The 18,358-nt window shown below is 56.2% G+C and overlaps 3 protein-coding genes and 1 long non-coding RNA gene across 22 annotated transcripts in view; 2 read left to right on the forward strand and 2 right to left on the reverse strand.

Annotated features, from left to right (window-relative positions):
• Positions 1–4,909, reverse strand: part of LOC109694421 (rho GTPase-activating protein 27) — a 28,347-nt gene extending 23,438 nt beyond the window's left edge. For 5 of the 6 annotated variants that reach the window (XM_074045641.1, XM_074045640.1, XM_074045642.1 and 2 more), the window contains exon 1: positions 4,250–4,909. In XM_074045641.1, the coding sequence (XP_073901742.1) occupies positions 4,250–4,909 (660 nt within the window). Of the gene's footprint in view, positions 1–890; positions 994–4,249 lie in introns of those variants that run through there. The other variant, XM_074045644.1, reaches the window with a different exon arrangement.
• LOC109676013 (uncharacterized) overlaps positions 1–18,358 on the forward strand; it is a 355,135-nt gene that overhangs the window by 278,626 nt on the left and 58,151 nt on the right. The gene's annotated exons all lie outside the window — the stretch shown is intronic.
• LOC141413710 (uncharacterized) lies at positions 6,661–17,251 on the forward strand. Its single transcript, XM_074045647.1, has 4 exons — positions 6,661–7,192; positions 12,833–12,890; positions 16,091–16,327; positions 16,853–17,251. The coding sequence occupies exons 1-4, from the start codon at positions 6,661–6,663 to the stop codon at positions 17,013–17,015; spliced, it is 990 nt and encodes a 329-aa protein (XP_073901748.1). The 3' UTR covers positions 17,016–17,251.
• Positions 9,558–18,358, reverse strand: part of Plekhm1 (pleckstrin homology and RUN domain containing M1) — an 87,486-nt gene continuing 78,685 nt past the window's right edge. For all 13 annotated transcript variants that reach the window (XM_074045632.1, XM_074045636.1, XM_074045631.1 and 10 more), the window contains 4 exons: positions 17,245–17,438; positions 12,882–12,945; positions 12,328–12,485; positions 9,558–11,587 (listed from right to left, as the gene is read on the reverse strand). In XM_074045632.1, the coding sequence (XP_073901733.1) occupies positions 11,476–11,587; positions 12,328–12,485; positions 12,882–12,945; positions 17,245–17,438 (528 nt within the window). In that variant the 3' untranslated portion in view covers positions 9,558–11,475. The remainder of the gene's footprint in view (positions 11,588–12,327; positions 12,486–12,881; positions 12,946–17,244; positions 17,439–18,358) is intronic.

Below are 18,358 nucleotides of genomic sequence, written 5' to 3' on the forward strand. Positions count from 1 at the left end.
CCAACATCAAGCAATTGCCCTGTCCCCTTGTCCACCCACCCAGCCCCAGCTCCAGTTCACCCCACAGCCTTGACCACAGTCCTGATCCTCATGCCCCCAGTCACAGAGCCTTCCTGTGCCCCAGTGCCTGGCATTGACCACCCATTGGGGTTGGTGCTCAGCACTGATGCAGGTCCCTTTCCACACTGGACAGTTCTGGGAAGGGCAGAGGAAACAGATCCAGAGCAAGCCCACTGCTGGGCTCAGGAGGAAGGGGAAAAGGGTCCTGGGTCCAACTCAGAGGCCTGAGGGCTGAAGAGAATCAGAGACTGAGGGTGACAATGAGCCCAGGCTCCAAGGAGCTGTCCCCAGGGCAAAAAGCCACCTCCTAGCCTATAGGGGAGGGACTGCTGGGTGGGGAGAACTCTGAGGGGACATGAAGGTGGGGTGAAGGTGGGAGTGATATCCATAGGCTGGGCGCTGGGCTCCTGGAGAAGCAGGTGAGTCACTGGGAGGAAAAGGCCAGGTCAGGTGTGAAGCCCTAGCTTTGGCATCTGAGAAGGTGTAAGGGGGGGGGTGGGGCAAAGGGATTCCCTAACTTAGGCTCCCTGCTTTTACCAATTATGGCCCCCCCACCCATTTCTAATCATTTTACACTTACTTACATGTGCATACATTATTTGGGCCTCCTCCTCCATTTCCCCCACCAATCCCCCTTTTCAGACCCCCTGGCTGGCCCAGAATTGGGACAACAGGTGAGTCTGTCCTGTGGTGTTTGTCCCAGGAAATGTACAGGGAAGGACCAGGTGGGGAATCTGGGAGGAAGGGGAGAGAGCGAGCAAACCAGCATGTCCCCTTTCTCCCCAGGACTCCCATCGCATGTCCAGGGGTCACTCACAGTGGTCACTCACAGTTCCCAGCAGCAGAAGAGGGAGGAAGGAGGGCCCTGGGGCTGTTGTGTCCAGGCGTGGGCTCAGGTGTGACGGGGAGCCTCCGGGCTGTTTGCACAAGAAGTTGCAGTACAGGGCTGTAACTCTGTCCTGCAGTGGCCAATGCCTGGGCAGCAGGGGCGGTTCCAGTCCAGATCTGGCCCTGACCCTCCCGCCTCTGAGGCTGGGGCAGGCATGGTGACCACACCTTGTAAATCCCCCAGTGCAAGCTGTAGGGGAGGGATGCAGAGGCTGCTCTGTAGCAGGGCTGCTGTCTGGCTTCCCTAAGCTTTCTGTGTGCCCTCCCTTAACCCTAACCCCAGCACCTTCCCCTCTCCTCCATCTCCCTCTCTCAGACACTCTCCTTGTCCAGTTCCTTGCTGCACCAGCTTACAGTGTCAAGGGGAGGGGAATTGGGGTGCATGCCTCCTGCTCCCCCAAGAATGCTCCCCTTTGGCTTGTACTGTTCTGGCCAAGACTAACAGGGTGACCAACCCTGAAGGCCACCTGACTGAGACTGAGCTTGGTGGGCATGGGGGTTTTGAGGTCAGAATGTTTAGGCCTGACCTGAACACAGCCACTCCCAGGCTGGGGACATTTAGCCAGTCACTAAACCTCTCTGAACCTAGGGCAAATGGACACACCTGTGCTGCCTTCAGAACCGGTAAGAGCCTCAACCACTGTGAGGCCTTTTAATGAGAGCCCGAAGGATCGCTAGCCCCTTGGACACTATCTTACTGCACTTTGTGTCTCCTACACCCAGCCTGGTGACCAGCACACACCCAGTGCTCAATATAGGCCACTTGAGTAAGTGGTGAATGACAAGGTTATACAATGCACCGTCTGCCCACTAGTGTGACCAGGAAGCTGGGATTCAGCCTGATTGCCACTCCCCTACCCCCTTCTAAGCCAAAGGCCACCAGACCCTGTAGAACCTCCCATCACCAACCCTGTGCTCAGCAGACAACGAAAATCCTCCCGTTCTCACAGCCCTGGCCACAGGGGTCTTTTCTCAGTCTCACTCCCTTCTCTGCTAAGAGCCTTCCAAAGCAGCAGGATAAAGTCCAAATCCGTGGCAAAGGCTCAGGAAGTCCTGCCTGCCACCCACCCCAACTGCAAGCTCCACCTCCCAGTGCTAGCAGCTGGGCTGGGGGTGGGGCAGCAAGTCCCCAGTTTACATGTCTGTTCACACCTCTCCTCTATCCACAGGCCACAGCACCATCTATCTACCACAGATGGCCCAGGCCAAGCTGGACAGTGGCATCTGTCCCCTCCCACCGGCAGCCTCCCTTCAGTTCCAGAGAGTTGGCTTTAGTCATCTGTGGAGCCCAAGGCTCACCTGGGGCTTGGCAGGCATTCAATCAATTCCTGCTTAATGAATTAAGAATTGGAGTGGGTGGACCACTTCCACATCCTCTGGGGAAAGCAGGCAGGCTCACCTTTCAGGAATTTCCTTCCCATACTGCCTAGAACAAGGAAGGGCAGGGGGCGGGGTTTCCTTCCCAGGGGAGAACAAGCTCTCCATCTCTGGAGTTTATTGAGGACAGGGTGGCATGAAGAGACACAACTGATGATAAAAAGCAGTCACATGTGGTACTCCACACATTGGAGGAAATAGGACCCCAGAAGCTAGGGGACTTGAAGTCACAGTGAATTAGGGCCATGAGTGCTGTCAGGCAGCAGCCTCTCTGCCCAACATCCAGGTCTCTGTCCACGCCACCGTCACCTGTGTCCCCAAACCACTGCAGCTGGTAACCTGTTGGGAGTTGGAGGAAGCAGCGGCAAATGTACCAACTAGGCGGCGACCTTGGTGGCGAGGGTGATTTCTCTTTTTAGGAGATGGTGAGGACCTGGAGATCCTCCACTTCCTGGTCCCGGGAGCCTGCCCAGGAACGGGGAGCATCGGGGAATGGGGCACTGGCATCCAGCCACTTAGCCCAGAAAGGTTGCCTGACTGTTTGACTGGCAGGCGCTCTGGACACAGGCACCTTCCCTAGTTCTGCTGCACCTTCCCTAGTTCTGCTGCGCCTTCGCCGGGTGCTGTTCCCCACCCTGGCCACAAGGGGGCGGAATGTCCTGCGGAAACCGGAACGAAGCCGCGCAGACCGGGAGCAAATGGCCCCAGGACCCCAGTCGGTCCCAGTGCACCGCCTACGATGTCACAAGTGCTTCCAACGCCTCCACCTCCTTTAAGACTCACAACAACCCTATTCCTTGGGGATTGTTTACACACGAGGACACCGAGCCGGAGGGGGAGTTAAGCAGCTCGTCAGCAGCTGGCAGGAGATCAAGCAGAGTCAAATTCGGGTTTCTGCAGCCGCAGAACTTGAACCCTGCAGTAGGACGAGACCGAGCAGAAGGAAAGCCCGGCGGCTGGCCGACAGGATAGCCCTCCTTGGTTTGGGCATCCCAGACTCAGTCCTGGCTCCCGCAGCATCGGTGTTTATTGTGAAGACAGCAAGTACAAAGAAAGAAATTAGAGGGGTCTTCCACCTGTCCCCCTCCTTTGGGGTTAAAGAACAAATGAGACCCTGAGAGAGGAAGTGAGTGGCGGATAATTCCACAGCTGGTGGCATGTGTCAGAACTGGTTCTGCGCATTTCCCCCCCCAGGCTGGCCCTCCCTAAAAAGTACTAAAGTTCAAGATGTCAGCGCCCGAGGATTCCGACGATGTAAGAGCTTAAAAACGTGCTCGTATTCTCGATTTCTCAAATTAAACACAGCCGGATTCTGAATGAGGGAAACGCCCTTACAATAACTGGACTTTTCTTTTTTCTTCCTGAAACAAACCTGTCGAGCATTTTTTAAAAAGGAACAAAATGTGGAAGCAGAGTAAAAGAGTAAAAGATGTATGCCTGACATCCAGTATGTCATCTGACCCAACCCGCACCCCAAGCTCCTGGGAGAGAGGCCCGCAAGCTCACAGCCCCATTCCAAGCCCGCCTGTTTCGGAAAACAGAGCCGTCGGAATTTTAGGAAGGTGAAATAAGGGCATGCACCTTCCCAGCAGGGTTTAGTACAGCACCTTATAATCAAGCTCATTTGCATTTCTGCAGTAAATCATGGATAGTCACACTACGTGGAATAAAGGCAAGTAATGGCCTCTGATCGGTTCAAGTTCAATTTTGCAGTCCAAGTGATTTGGCCACCTTTGGCCTTCTGGGGCCTTTGACACCTGGGAATTGCAGTGCGATTTACCACTCCTTTCGTGGTTGGTGAAAGTGAGCGTCCCTAAATCTGGTGGACACTGTAGTAAGCATCTCCGGGGGTCCCCTGGCACCCTGAGTCTGTGCGACCTCACCCCCCCACTTCCCCGCGCACTTTCCGGCTCACAGCGGCTACCTGCTCCAGGGTGTCCTCCCGCGGAGGGTCGCGCATGTCCGGGATGGCCTCGTAGACGTTCTCGGAGTCGCTGCGCGCCAGGGGCCTCGGGCACACCCAGGAGCCCGCCACGCTGCAGGCCTTGAAGCGGCCCGCGCTCCCGAGGAGGCCGGCAGGGGGCGCGATGGCGGCGCGCGCCAGGTCATCCAGGGACTGCGCGGGTCGCACGGGTGCCGCCGGCCGCACATACAGGCAGGCGGGCTGCCCGGGTGCCAGGCTGCTGCGATGGCCGGCGGCGCGGAGTCGCGCAGGGCCGCACAGGGAGCTGGCACGGTCTCTAGGCTCGGCGGAGGCGCCGTCGGGGTCCGCGGGCGCCCGCGCGCTCACGAACCGGTAGTCGAAGGCCAGAGGCTCCGGGACTGCGGGGCGCGGTTGGGGCACCGGCGGTGGCGGGGTGGCGGCGGGGTCGCCCAGCGCGGGCAGCTCGCGCACGTACTGAGCGGGCAGGTAGAAGGGACGGCCGCCGGGCTCGCGCCGCACGTGCCACCAGTACTCCGTGCTGCGGCGCAGTAGCCGGTAGCGCTCGTTGGGCTGGATGGCGATGCGGCGTCCGTCCTTGCCGGTGTACTCGAAGGGATGCTCCACCAGCACGTACACGTCCCCCAAGACGTCCGCCGCCATCGCGGCCACCGCGTTTCCCTGCGGGCGACAAGGAGAGGGGCCACCGAGGTCAGGAATGCGGAGCCGGGAAGAGCACCACTCTGGTGTTCGAAGACCTGGGTTCGAGTCCCGATCCTACACTCATCCTGTGCGTTCCAGCTTCAGTCTCCCTATCTCTGAAATGAGGACTTGCATAAAATCATCTTACACTCAACGATGGAATTACGACAGCTCCTTTACTCTGTGGTGTTCAAGAGTGGTGCCTCACTTCAGTCCCGTGATTGTGAAATTGGGAGTAAGACTGGCCCAACTTTACTGCCAAGGAAGCCTTGGTTCAAAGACCTGCGGCAATTGCCCGCGATAAGGCTGACGCCATAGTTGCCTAAAAGTTGGCTGCGCCTCAGTTTCCCTGTTGGTGAAATGGGGATTACAGCCCTTCTGCCCGGGCCCCCGCCCCGCCCTGCTACCAGGACGTCTCCCGCCTGCTGGGAATCCGTGGGAAGCTCCGCAGCATACCGGGCCTGCAGGGTTAGGTTGGGGCTCGGGTTCTGGGGCGGCCCTCAAGCTGCTCTACCCTAGGGGTGTCCCTGTCCTGTTTAGTCCAAGGGCCTTGACGTAGGGGTTTCGACTGCCAAGGCTGGAGAACCGGTTCTCTCTGTTTCTCTTTACTTCCCCAGTGGCTTCGCCGCACACGTGAACCGAAGCCAGGCCCGCCCAGACCCGCCAGCACCGCCCCCTACTTTTTAGCTCCCAGGCGGCCTCAGAGAAAGGACTGGCTTCGCGTTCTGCCCACCTGCCCGCGATCCCCACATAGTCCCATGAGTAGCCCCTAGAGAATGCACTGACAGTGGCTATCCATCCGGTGTCCTCACGGGCCCACAGAGCTCGCAGGAGTGATCACCATAAGCTCCCCACCTCCTCCATGCCGGCTCTCAATCTGGCACTTGGTGTGTCCGGGAGGGGGGCCAGAGCCCCCGTGTAAATCTGCCTGTGTGTTGCCAACAAATCGATTCAGTGGCCTTCCCCGTAAGTGGCTGGTCCCTCCAAATCTTTACACTGGCCACAGCATCTCCTGCCCCACAAAGGTGACCCGGCACCAGCATCCGGGAGTCTGGCCTTTTGCTAAGCTGAGGGACCCCAGGAGCAAGGTCTGGGAGGGACGGCAAAGCGCTCCTTCTCTACTTTCTCCAGTGTTCCTACATGAGGAAAGGGGTGTAAACTAAGTCACTGAGCACACTGGGTCCTGGAGGCGAGGCTAGGGAGCAGCCCGGAGCTGAGCCAACAAACCCCGGTGAGGACACTCCCCTCACGCCCCCTTTCCCCTCTGTGCACTCACGTTGGCTGGGCTGGCCTCAGGGAGCCCATGCGCTGGATTGGCGGAGCCGGCGGAGGGCTGCAGGTTAGGCCCCTAGCATCGCCCTGGGCGGGGCTTCCAAGTGCAAGGCCGAGAGACCGCGCGGAGCCGGGGCTGGCAAGCGGAGGAAAGGAGAAGGCCATTTAGTAGGGCTGTCCCCATCCTCAGCACAGCTGTGTCTGGGAGGGAGAGCAGGGCCATAATTGCCTGTGCCGGGGCCCCTGCGGGCATTGGGAACGCGCCCTGGAGCAATTGAAGGCATGCGGGAGGGGCGGGAGCCGGGAGGGCTGCGTCTCAGGGTGCCCTAATCGGTCGTGAATCCTACGTAGGATCCAGCCTCAACGCCGCTTCCCCCACCACCCCCGGCAGGATTTGCTGTCCTCGAGTCCCTGCGTCCCGCGGACACGCAGCTCTGCAAATGCCTGGTTGGGATTTGGTTGTTTGGTTCGGGCGTTCACATTTCGAGCGAAGCCATTTGCACCCTGAATCATCATCTAAGAGTTCTTTGCAGCCGAAAAGCCAGCACTACCCGATCCTGGTGCACCTCCGTCTCTCCAGGCCCTTTCGGGGGCCCGGAAAAAACTCGGAGATTCCCACCGCAGGGACGCCCACTCGAGCGCGTGTCTCGGGCTGCTTGGGAAGGGGACTCACACCTCAGTTCCCTTGGGGGAGTTATGAGAGGGGTAGGGATGCGGGACGGGAAGGATCCCTGAAGCGCAAGAATACACCTTTAGCCAGGAGGTGTCCTGTGTCTACTGCAACCGGTCATAACCGCGCCAATGCCCGAATCGGCTGGGGACCTGGACTTGGTCTCCTCCCGCTGCTGAAAGGAAGTCAGCCCCTCGCCTTCCCCAGCTCTCCAGGGGATTTGGCTCGCTGGGCCCTTCTCCGGGCTCAAGCAGCTCCTGCCTCAGCACGGTGCGAAGAAAGGCGACGCGTGGAGCTCCCGGGTGAGGACGGCCACCTGGGGCACCCTTCCCGTCCTCCCAGCTCAGCGCCGCCCTCCGCCCCCTCCCTTGTCCAGCCCCGCCAGTCCGGGCACCTTAGGGTGTCCGCCCGCTTGCCCTGCTCCCACTTGCCCTAGTAGGCGCGCGTGGGCTCGGCGTCTGGCGCTCCCTCTTCCACCACCGGGCTCCAGCGCTGCCTTGTTTCCTGTTCAACAATATAACGAGGGAGGCACCGGCGGAGAGCGCTCGGCAGAACTTCCTCCCGGGCTGGGGCTGGGCTGCGGTTGCGAGAGACAATCCCCGGTGTCCTAGCTTCCTGTCCGCTCTGGGCCGAGCCAGCCAGCGCCCCAGGAGCAGAGACGCCACCCTTCCCCCTGCACATCCCGAGATCCTAGGCCACACCTGGCTGTCTCTGGGGACCTGGAGGCCGCCGGGCCAGGATGGCAAGCCGAGGGTGGGGGACGGGGAGGGGGAACAGCCTCCTACCAAAACTCTCCTGGTCAGATTACTCTCCTGTTGCAACCCCCCACCCCCATCCTTGTAGGGGAGTAGGGGTCACCCTCCAGTCCGTTGGTAACCTTCTGGAGCTCAGAGCAATTTTCTGGAGACAGGTGTGAGTGGAATTCCAGGGGCTCTACCTTAAAGGTCTTGGCTTTGGGCATCTTCTGCCTCCTGGGAAAGCTGCCTTGCCTGCCTTTCTGACTCCCCCATGCACTCACTCCAGAGGAGGGCAAGCCCCAGCCCCAGTGCATTCCTGCCGGTAAGGAACAGTTATGGCATCCACCCGGGCACTTGTCTTGAGAGGTGGCTGCTTCAGTCTAGTGTGCAGAGGAGGGGGCCCCCACTCTTAGCCCCCCCCTCTCCAACATCTCCCAAGGAGGGCTGAGAGTTTGGCTGGAACCTGAATCTAGTCATAGTCTTTCAACTCCATTTCTTTAGCATCTCTAACCCAGCTAGGGGCTGCCTACCAGTGAGTCCATTGTACTGGGTATGGGTATCTGGACGTGTCTGGGGTCTGGTGGCATCTTGGGATCCACCAGGGAAAGCGTGTGGCTCTTCCTGCATGCTTAGAAGGTGACTTGAATAGACTGGCTGTATGGCTCAAGTGGTAGAGTGTTTGCCTAGCCAGCATGAGGCACTGAGTTCAAGCCCCAGTACGGGGGGGGGGGGGGGGGGGGGGAAGGCTTGGATAGATGCTCCCTTCAATTCACCTGGTATGTCAGACTCCACCTGCCCTAGTTACTCAACAAGTCAGGCAGGGAGGCAGCAGTGGAAATGGTTTATGTCCTTGTTTGAAGTCCAGTGGTTGGATACACGGCTCTGCCTAGGTACTAGCCTTTAGGCGCTAGGGGTGCTGTCTTATGTCTGCATCCCAGGTTTCTCCCCTATCACCTTCGGCTGGCAACACCTACTTCATGGGCTTGCTGGAAAGATTAAATGAGATGTACTAAGCAGGATTTTGCCAAGTATGCACACTTTATAACTTGCTATTGCCACATTTGTTATTGGATGAATTCTTTGGGGTTGGGTTGGGGTCTCCAAAACCCCCATTCTCCTCTAGGCAGAACAGAGGAAGGGGAAACACTTGTCCTCAGAGACACTTTGATGGGGATGGATGGCCTGAGTCCACAGGCAGGCAGCACCAGGTCACAAGCCCAGGTCTGCCCTCCACTGGGTCTGCCTCCCCCACGCCCCCAAGCCCAGTTCCTCTTGCCTTCTCTGGGCTATCACCATATTTCTGGAGGAGGGGAGGCCCTTGGGAGAAGCTGGGGCTCATGGATGGATGGGACGTACCCACTCAGACTGAAACGGATCTTTAATGGAGGGAAACTATAGAGCTGAATGCTGTGTTTGTCTTATTTTCCTGCAACCTGATTCCCCTGGGATTAGGCTGCTTCTTTCTTTTGTTCTTATGTGGACAGTGGGGGCTTCTTCCTGCAGGGCCCCCTGGCCTTCTAGTACTTCTGAGGAAGGCCAGCAGCCAAGTGCCACTTTGAGCCCCCTCTTCACTTCTCCTATCCTCCTGAGCTTCCACAGGACTAAGTGTGAGGAGCTGTGTTCTGGCACTCGGGCACAGGAAGAGAAGCCTGGGGAATGAGCTTCAGTTGTTACAGAGAGTGTATGTGAATAAACCTCCCAAGTCCTGAAATCCCAACCAGGGTACTGACCCCAGGGCATGATAAGGTGAGGCTGAACACTGTTGCTTACTCAGACTTCCCCCTCGCCACTTCTGGCACACAAGCCAGTGTGTGACAGTGGTCACAGAGACCCTTCCTCTGTGCCCAGGGACTAACAGGAGAATGGGGGGGGGGGGGGCTACCAGATGGTTCCAATGGCTGGTGGTCAAGATTTAGAAGCCAGACAGTGATTATCAGAAAGATCAAGTCTTTACTGCAAGATCATTCAAACATCACACAGCAGCAGCTCCTCCAATACATTGCAAAGCACTTCGCCAGAGCCAAGCCCTACTCACTAAAATAACATTTCAGGAACAGTGTGGGCACTACTGAGATTCACATGAGCTTCCCCTGGAGGCGCGGGGTTAAGTCAACTCACCTGACAGCATTAGCAGCTTGTTGGTAATGGGGAGGGGGCCAACTCTAATGCTCAGAATCCCAGGGATGGGAGAGGCCCTGCCAACTAGGGTCTCACTCCTGCTGTCTCCTTGGGCACCTTCTGGAATGTACTCCCAGGCCCAAGGCCCACCCCAGGTCACCCTCCTGCCTGCTTAGGGACCTGGGGGCAATGAGGCTCTGATCAGGCTGTTTGTGGGGGAGCAATAATGCTGGCTATGGGTGTGGGGTGAGGCCGTGTACTCACTTTCCAGCTCAGGTTCAGGAGGCTTTGGTGTTCTGGGCATGGTGTGCACCACCTTCCAGGATGGGGATGGAGGGGCTGTGTGACAGCCTCCACTGCCTGCCTACCGCCCCCTCTGCTCTATTGCACAATTCCTGAAGCTCTGTGGGGCAGGCAGGTGACTCACCAGCCTCATCTCAGAGAGGGTGGGGGAAAGCTCATCTCCTGACATTGACAGGTGCAGCTCCACCTGAGGCTTCCAACTCTAGGCTTGAGTATACAGTGGGATGGCCAGAGCGGCTGCTGGGTTCAGGAGAGGAGAGGAAGGCAGCAGAGACCATGTCCACATTCTCCCTAAGTCTCAAGGGTCTGAACTTCATTTGAGAACAATTCAGCCTCCCAGTATCCTCAGGCTCCCTTAAAAGGCAGTCCTGCTTCTAGAACCTTTTTTGGGTGGAACTGGGTGAATTCATGGCTTTGTAAAACTGAGGTTTTATGGGGTGGCTTCTTGCAAGAGCCTGCACACCTCAGCAGTGGAAGGATGGCATCTCCACAGTGGGAGCATGGCTGCCATGGTGCCCAAGGTTGGCCACTGGCAGAGAAGGCTCGCTACCTTCTCTGGGGTCCCTGTCCTGGGCTTGCTGCTGTCTGTCCTAGCCGGGGTTAGTCAAGCAGGGGTGGCCCCTGCTGTCTGTAAGGAGTAAGGAGGGTGTGGGTAGAGGGTGGGCAAGACGATGGCCTTCCCTGAACCAAGGGAAGCTCAAAGTGCTGACAGTGCTGGTTTGGGGCCAGTCCCCTGCTCCTGCTGTGACCAGGACCCTAGGGGTCCTAATGTAGAGGAAGGGAGGAAACTTTTCAGGTGAGGACAGGGAGTCATGAAGAGACAGGAGAGGAAGATGGTGGTCATTAGGACTGACCCCTCCCTGCTAGGGTCATGTGGCACTTGAGCTGTTGGCAGCAAGAGCCAGTAAGAGTGAAGGAGAGGCAGCGGCCCACAGCTGCCTGATCCTCTGCCTGCCTTCAGGCTGGGCCTGGGTGGCTCCTGCCCATCTGCTCAGGGTAGGAAGGCCTGGGTTCCTTGGGTGACTTGTATAGGGTCAGGAATAAAAAAATATTTTCTGTTGAAATATGAAGGGGGAAAAACCCATCTTAAAAAACTAGACCTTTTAGTCAGGAATGTGGAATTGAAAATGTTCCCCAAGTCTTGTTTCCACAGTGTTTGAACAGCCCTGATGGAGGGACCATGACAGTGAGGTGAGCCAGGCCTGGTAAAAAGCCCCCTTTGACTATTGCTGGTATCCCTGCCACCTGGAAAAGTCAGTAGTGAGAGACCATTGGGAATGGGCTTTCTCTGGGAGGCCTGTGCTCTGGGCACACCTGAGGGTCTTCCTCTTCCTCACTGGAGAGACAGAGGAGCCTGGCTGTCAACAAGGCCATCTGGGATGACTGAGCTGCAGCTCCCCTGGCCTCGGGTGGGTCAGACATTGGGGCTAGGTGAGAATGCTGTGTTCCTGGTACTTGCGCCGACGGGCACAGCGAGGGCAGCCCTTTTTCACCACCTCCTGGCAGCTCTGGTGGAAGACGGTCTTGCACTCTGCACACCTGGAGAGAGCAGTAAGCGTTGCTTGTGACAGTCAGGTGGGGTGTGCCCTGTGGTTGGGCTGGCCAGAGCTCTGGGCAGAACCCACAGTGAGGCTGTGTTCTGCACAGCCTGGGCCTGCATGCGTGCCCTCCAACCAACACTGAAAGCTACTTCAGATGATGTGACCTGTAGGCTGATACTCTGTGTCTCACTTCATTTTTTATAAGTGCTGCCTGAGTGCTCTAAGTTATTTCCTGCCCATCTTCACAGTACAATTGAACAGGCCCAGGCCTGTTCAGGGTTCATCCCTGGCAGGTAGACCTACTGAAGGTGAAGGACCACTGCCCACCAGGTCAGCTTTCTACTCCCACTTGAGCCGAGGGAAGGCTGGGGGAGTTTTTCCATTTGAAGACTTCAGATAGTTAGAAATAACCTGGGACAAGAATAAGCACTACTCTTGCTGGGCCTCATGCATGCCAGTGCTCCAGGGCCAGGGCTGCATGGTGTGCAGCCTCTCCTAGGTTCATTTACAGATTGAGGTCCTGCTCAGAGCCAGCAGTTGCCTCATCCCTATGGCAGTGATAAGGGGGAAGAGGAGCCCTGGGAGCCCAGGGCACAGGTGGTTCTGGGTACCCTCACCACCCTGGGCAGTGGCAGAGTAGATTTACAGTGTGACCCTGCAAAACAGAGCCTGAGCTACCACCAGCGACACTGGGTGAGGCTATGGGCGTGGGAGTGGCTGGTTGGGTGTCCCACATACCTGACAGTGGTATCAAACTCAAAGGGGAAGATAATGTCATGGTGGTGGCAGATCTGGCAGATGAAGCCCCGCTGGGTGCACAGGTTGCAGTGGTAGACGTGCTGCGAGGCGAACTCGATCAGGGCCTTGAGGAACCCTTCGTACACCCCCTCTGCGATCTGCAGGGGCAAGTGCAGGCTGGGCCTTAGGTGGTTGTGCTGCAGTGCTCTGGCGTCTTGCCTCAGACCCTCCCCCAGACCCATGAGGGTAAGGAGACCTCCCTGAGTCAGTCCAGCCTATGCCCTGAGGTCACTGGAGTATGGGGCTTAAAGATGAGGCCCACATCTACTCTCCTGTCCCTGGAGGAAAGGAGTGTCCACTCTCCCCCTGGGATCCCGGGCATGTGCTGGAGGGGCTGGGGCCTGCCACTGCCCAGGAGGCTGGGGCAGCAGGGAGGCCGGTTCTGCTATCTGGCCCCCATAAATTGCAGCACCCCCTTACTCATTTTCCTTTCTGATTTCTCTAGGAATGAGACCCCCTTCTAGGGAGGCCCAGGGGAAGCACGACATGCCCACCTGCTGGAGGTCAGTAACACTGAACTTGTGGGGAGACTCCAAGAGATAATTCCTGTGGTTGAGTCTGCAAAACAAACACAAGAGCTTCTTAGAAGGGCTCCCGCAGCCAGGACATCCCTGCATTGCTTGCTTTCCTTCCCTTAGCATCACCAACCAGCCAGAAACCCTCCCGCCTGCATTAACCAGGAAGGGCTAGAGCACAGTCAGCCTGTCTGTGCTCCACCCCCGTCTCCTGGCTAAACTAACTAGCTGATGGAACCTTGAGTGAGTTACCTAACCTTTCTGAACCTCAGGTTTTTTCCCTTGAGAAATGGAGGTGTTTTGAGGATCAAATAATTTATTCAAAGTATTTGGCACAGTGGCCAGCTCATAGTAAACACATGACTAATAATAATAAGGAGGTTGAGAATGATGAATGCTGACGCTTGGTACCAGGAACTGGGCTGAGCCCTGACACATACTCATCCAGCAGATTCTCACAGTAATCCTGTGAGGCCAGGCCTATTGTAACCCCCATTTTGAGACAATGAGGAAGCATCTTAAATAACTTGCCTGAAGTCACATAGTTAAAAGACAGAGCTGGAGTTTGAATGTAGGAGTCTGGCTCCAGTTATCCATGCCATTGAGTCACTGCCATTACATACCAGGTACAGTGCTGGGGACAGAAGTACACAGACATGGCCACTGCCCTCTGGTAGCCCCTGTCGAGCTGAAGGACAGACATTCAGGTATCTGGTTTTCATGTTCTGTGAGAGGAACTGAGCTGTGTTCTAGGCACAGCAGATCCCATTTCAGAGGTGGGAGGACAAAGAATAAGGCCTGGGCTACAAGCCCCGCCCTGGTTCCCACCATATCAATGGCAGGGACCCCGGGTCACATCCTGAGGAATGGAGAGGAAACGCCTGCAGAAAATCCCTGGCACAGAACCCTGCTGGCCTGTCTGCATGTCTGGGTGGGTACTGGGGTAGAGGACACTCCAAGTCAGAGGGTGCTTGGGAACTTGTGCCTGGATGCCCCAGACACCTGGGGCAGAGGCGGCAAGTCCCCCAAGCGCCCTGGCAGGCCACATTGAGCCATGAGAATAAATTCATCACTCAGTTTACTATGCTGGCTTCCCCACTAAACTTTCAGCTTTCTGGGAAACAGAAGCTGCCACTATCACTGAGAAAACATGGGAGAGGGCAAAAACTGGCCCTGAGCTGGCAGGAAGGGTGGGTCTGATCTGATGGAGAATTATCCCTGTAATCTGCCCTCCCAGGTCCTTCCCTGGGAGCCACTGTACCCGGGGCCTGTCACACTCTCAGCAAGGCCTTGTAACTGATTTTTCTTCAATGCTTTCAGGACCAAAAACAGCACTGGCCTGGGGAGAGGGGCCACTCATTCTGGCCTCTGGAGAGAAATGCCTGTGCACTGGGCACACCCCAGCCTGGGCCTTGGTTTTTCCACCCACACAATGAGGAGACCCCTGCCAGTGCTCTGGCATGAGGCTGCCTATGAAGGGGTCAAGGGAAATGTCAGGGCTCTAGGAGACAGGAGAAGGTAACTTCTTTTTTTTTTTTTTCTTCCCCCACCCCCAGGGTTGCTTTTTTTTTTCTTTTTTTGCAGAGGTTGGAAAGATTTTATTTGTAGAGAAGAGAAGAGAAAGACTGCATAATGGGGAATACAGGGGGACCCAGAAAACGGTGATCCTCCACGGTTGCTTCTTAACTCCTGTAACCTATGAAGTGAGGGGTAGAGGAGGCCCTGGCAAGGCTGAGAGGCCATGGGTCTTGAGTGGGTGGCCCGGGTGCCACTGTCTTGTCTGAGACCTACCTCCTTGTTGGCTTATTGGAAGGAGAACCAATGTCAGGTGGGGACATTCCTGTGGGGAGTTTCGGTGATGACTCCTTCCCAAAGGCCTGAGAGGTTGCTTTTGAAGACATGTCTCAGGCCTGCTGAGGATTCCTTTTCTCTGAGAACCTGCCACTATGCTGCTGCTAGCACAGGGCAGCTCCTTCTGACTTAATTTCCCACAGTCAGCACCTGCCCATGTCTCCTCAGCCCCTCTGTCCCTCTCATCCCTACTCTGGTCATCACAGTCAGGCCTCCCTAGCTCTGGGTGTTATCATACAAGCACCTTCCAAGGGCTCTGCTCTCACCTCTGGCACCACATTGCTGCCACAGTGGTCTTTCCCATACCTTTCAATGGCTCCCATGTGGGGAGATGAAATCCAAAGGCCTCCAGTGAGACACATAGGATCTTTGAGCTCTGGCCCCTGCACCCACAGCCAGTTGCCCTGAGCGGTGCCCACTGCCCACCTCAGGTCCTTCAGCCACAAAAATCCAGGCCTTTCCCTTGCTCTTTCTTCTCTCTGGTTATTATTCTAACTCCTGGCATTGTGGTAACGATTGGGAGCTGACAGAGGTGGAATTTGAGAAGGCAATTTGAATGTTCTGCTTTACTGCCTTTTATAAAGCAGTACTTTGAATACTGACCATCTTTACAAAGAAGAAAAGTATCTTTTTAAAGAAAAAAAGAACTCCACAAACCCTCAGCTCAGACGTTATCTTCTCTGGGAGTTCCCTGGCCCACAGGCCCCTGCCCAGGCTGGGTCAGCATTCTCCTTCAGGGCTGACCCAGGCCATGTGCCTGTCATCTATGGTTGTTTATGGCCCTCACCACAAGGAAAGACACATGAACACAGGATCACTGGCCCATTTTATAGTTGGCTAAGCTGGGCTCAGAGAAGCAAAGCCATTCCCCCAAGTCATGTGGCCCAGGGTTGTTCCATGCTCTTTGCCTGCCCTCTGCTTCCTCTAAAATGGAACTTCCACAGGTGTGGCCTGCCCTTTAGTAGGCTGGCTGCACAATCCGTGTGCACGGCTGCAGCCCAAGGATGGACAGCAGGTCAGGGAGATGAGGCAAGCTGGCTTGGGCACCCACTAGGGGTTGCTCAGAGATGGTTCAGCAGCAAGACAGGTGAGGGTGGCCTGCACCTAGAACTCACCCTGCAGGCACCTAGTCCACACAGGTCTGTAGGTCTACACAGGTGCCAGGGAGGATGATAAGCCCTCTCACCCCTGGGCAGGGGCAGGAAGGCAGATTCTCTGGGGCCTTGGGCTGTGGAATCTCAGAAAGAAGTGAGTCAGCCTCACTGCAAAGGGGAGACCCCAGGTATCTGGGTGATGTTGGGGTGGCAGAGCCCATAGGGGGCTTTCTTCTCTTTCAGGCCTTTCAGAAGACAAAGCCCTGGGGCATCAGCTGGATGTTCTGCTGGGCTGAGAGGGGCCAGCTTTCTCCTTTGCCTAGCAGAAAGCTTTTGCAGCACTTCTTTGAGAAGCTGGGATATCTGCACTGGACACACCAGGCCTGAGGAGCAGAGCAATGGGCCTCTGGGAGAGCTGAAGGGCATCCAGGCCCCAGAAGACACCCTCAGACGGTGCTTTCTGTCCCAGTCCTTGGGAAGGTGAGGCTGGGGAACTGGAGGGACTGCAAGCTCCCTCCCCAGTCTCCAATGACCCAGCAAAGATGGACACAAAGCCCATGCTGTGTAGCGGGCCTAGCTGTACCCTAAGGCCTGCCCTGCTGAGAGCACCAGAGAGTGTAGCCTCTCAAAGGCTGCACCCTGTGCTGGGTTCATGACTGGGAGGCATTTGTGACAGGCACAGAGGACCTCTTAAATCCATCCTGAAGCCAGCATCACCTCCTGTCCATGAGCACAAAAGGCCTCAGGCTCTGGATAGAGGGGATCTAGAAGGGCCTCCACAGGGTGCTGCAATATTGGGGTGTGGTCTGCCAAGGGCAGCAGTCAAGGGATGAGAGCGGGCTAGGCTTTGCCTCTCTGGCTGGCGTCTCATCACTCCCCCTGCTTTCCTTCCCACTCTGGCGAAAGTTCTCCCTGTGCCTTTGATGTATTTTGTCACCCTTTGTGGCTCACAAAGGTCATTCTTTTCCCTCCTCTTCCCCTTTTTAACTCCTATTCACTTTTCAGGTCATACTTTAGGAGTTACATCTGCCAGGAAGTCTTCAGGCTCTGTCCTCCCCTAATCCAGATCAGAAGTCTCTCCTTTGTGCTTCCAGCATCTCTTTCCTCTCTCTCCACCCTCACCCCCTGGTTGGAGGTGTTGCTGGCTCATCTGCACTCCTTGCCATAGGGTTCCAGAGGGAGGCCCGGGTCTACCTTGCTCAGCCTTCTACAGAGACAACTTGCCTGGCTTGTTGAATGAATGAGTGAATATATGAACAAAACCCAAAAACTAGTGCCAAAGAATGCAGTGATTTCATAAGCACAAAGGGAAATTCTCCACCCAGCTCTGGTATTTCTCTCAGGTGGACAACTTGCTGGGCTCATGGTGTGCAAACGTGCAGGTGGAGAGTGTTTACCTTTTGCTCAGCTCCTTCAGGGCACCACTCCGGCACAGACCCAGGTAGTCTCCCAGAAGCTTCAGTTGCTCCCGGCTCCTGCCAATGAGGTGCATGCGTTCCACATGGTCGTACAGAGAGGGGTTCACCAGCTGCAGGTTGATGAGGGGTTGGGCCCGGATATGCATCAGAAACTTCAGAGCCTGCCGGCAGACCTGGGGGTGCACACAAGAGACGGGCTGTTCAGCTAGCAGCTCTTGGTCACTGCAGTAACCATTCCCTCACCTGCCTTGCAGCCCACTCCTCGGGAGGTGGCACTATATTAATTTTATACACCAGGAAACTAAGCATAGAGAGATGAGGCCACAGCTCAGAAATGGTACAGTCAAGATCTCAACCCAGTTTCTCCTACTAAACCTACTTGCCCTCTAATAGCACTTGTTGTGCCCTCTTCAGACCGTGCTGAGATGAGAGGTCAAAGTCCCCACAGACCTTCCCACACTTTCCTGTCCACCCAGCCCCCCTTTTCCTGCTTAAAGGAAACAGGCGCTCCCCTGTGGGTCCTGACTCAGGAACCTGGTGACTCCGCTGTCATCAGGTTTCAGCCACAGGAAGTCACAGAGCAGACGCAGCTTTACAAGATCCCAATTGTCCTGCCAGGGCTCCCTGTGATTCTGTGAAGCTGAGTGATCAACTGTAGCCTCTCCTAACTGACTGACAGGGTGTCGATGCTTCTCTTGGCCCTGGCCCTAACTAATGCCAACAATTGAGCACCGACTGTTTGCCAGACACCAGGCTAGAGAACTTGACCACATTCTCCCCTCATCTTAGGAACAACCCATGGGGTTGGGAGGGGGAGGTGGTTTATGCCCACATCATAGGTGAGGAAACAAGCTCAGAGAAGCTAAAATGGTTTATTTAACCCACTTGTGAGCAGTGGAGCCCAGGCATGTGCTAAGGCAGTGTCTGAACACCAGGCTGCCACATTTACTAGAGAGAACTCCCCTCCCCTGTGGCCTGCTCCTTGTGTGCTAAGATGCTAAGGTTGACTGGAAGAACATTAAATTGCTACATGCTGACATGTTGAGTTCAGACTAAACAGATATTCTTGGTACAGAGCCTAGTATGTAGCACA

The sequence above is a fragment of the Castor canadensis genome, chromosome 11 (assembly GCF_047511655.1).
Source record: "Castor canadensis chromosome 11, mCasCan1.hap1v2, whole genome shotgun sequence".
NCBI classification, from domain to species: Eukaryota; Metazoa; Chordata; class Mammalia; order Rodentia; family Castoridae; genus Castor; species Castor canadensis.

What these genes read in the sequence shown, in the direction of transcription:
- LOC141413710 (XM_074045647.1), top strand. Translation starts at nt 6,661, where the DNA reads ATGCCTGGTTGGGATTTGGTTGTTTGGTTCGGGCGTTCACATTTCGAG. An exon ending in GCGACGCGTGGAGCTCCCGG is followed by an intron (nt 7,193 to 12,832) that starts GTGAGGACGGCC and finishes TGATTTCTCTAG; the next exon opens with GAATGAGACCCCCTTCTAGG. An exon ending in GACATGCCCACCTGCTGGAG is followed by an intron (nt 12,891 to 16,090) that starts GTCAGTAACACT and finishes CTTCTCTTTCAG; the next exon opens with GCCTTTCAGAAGACAAAGCC.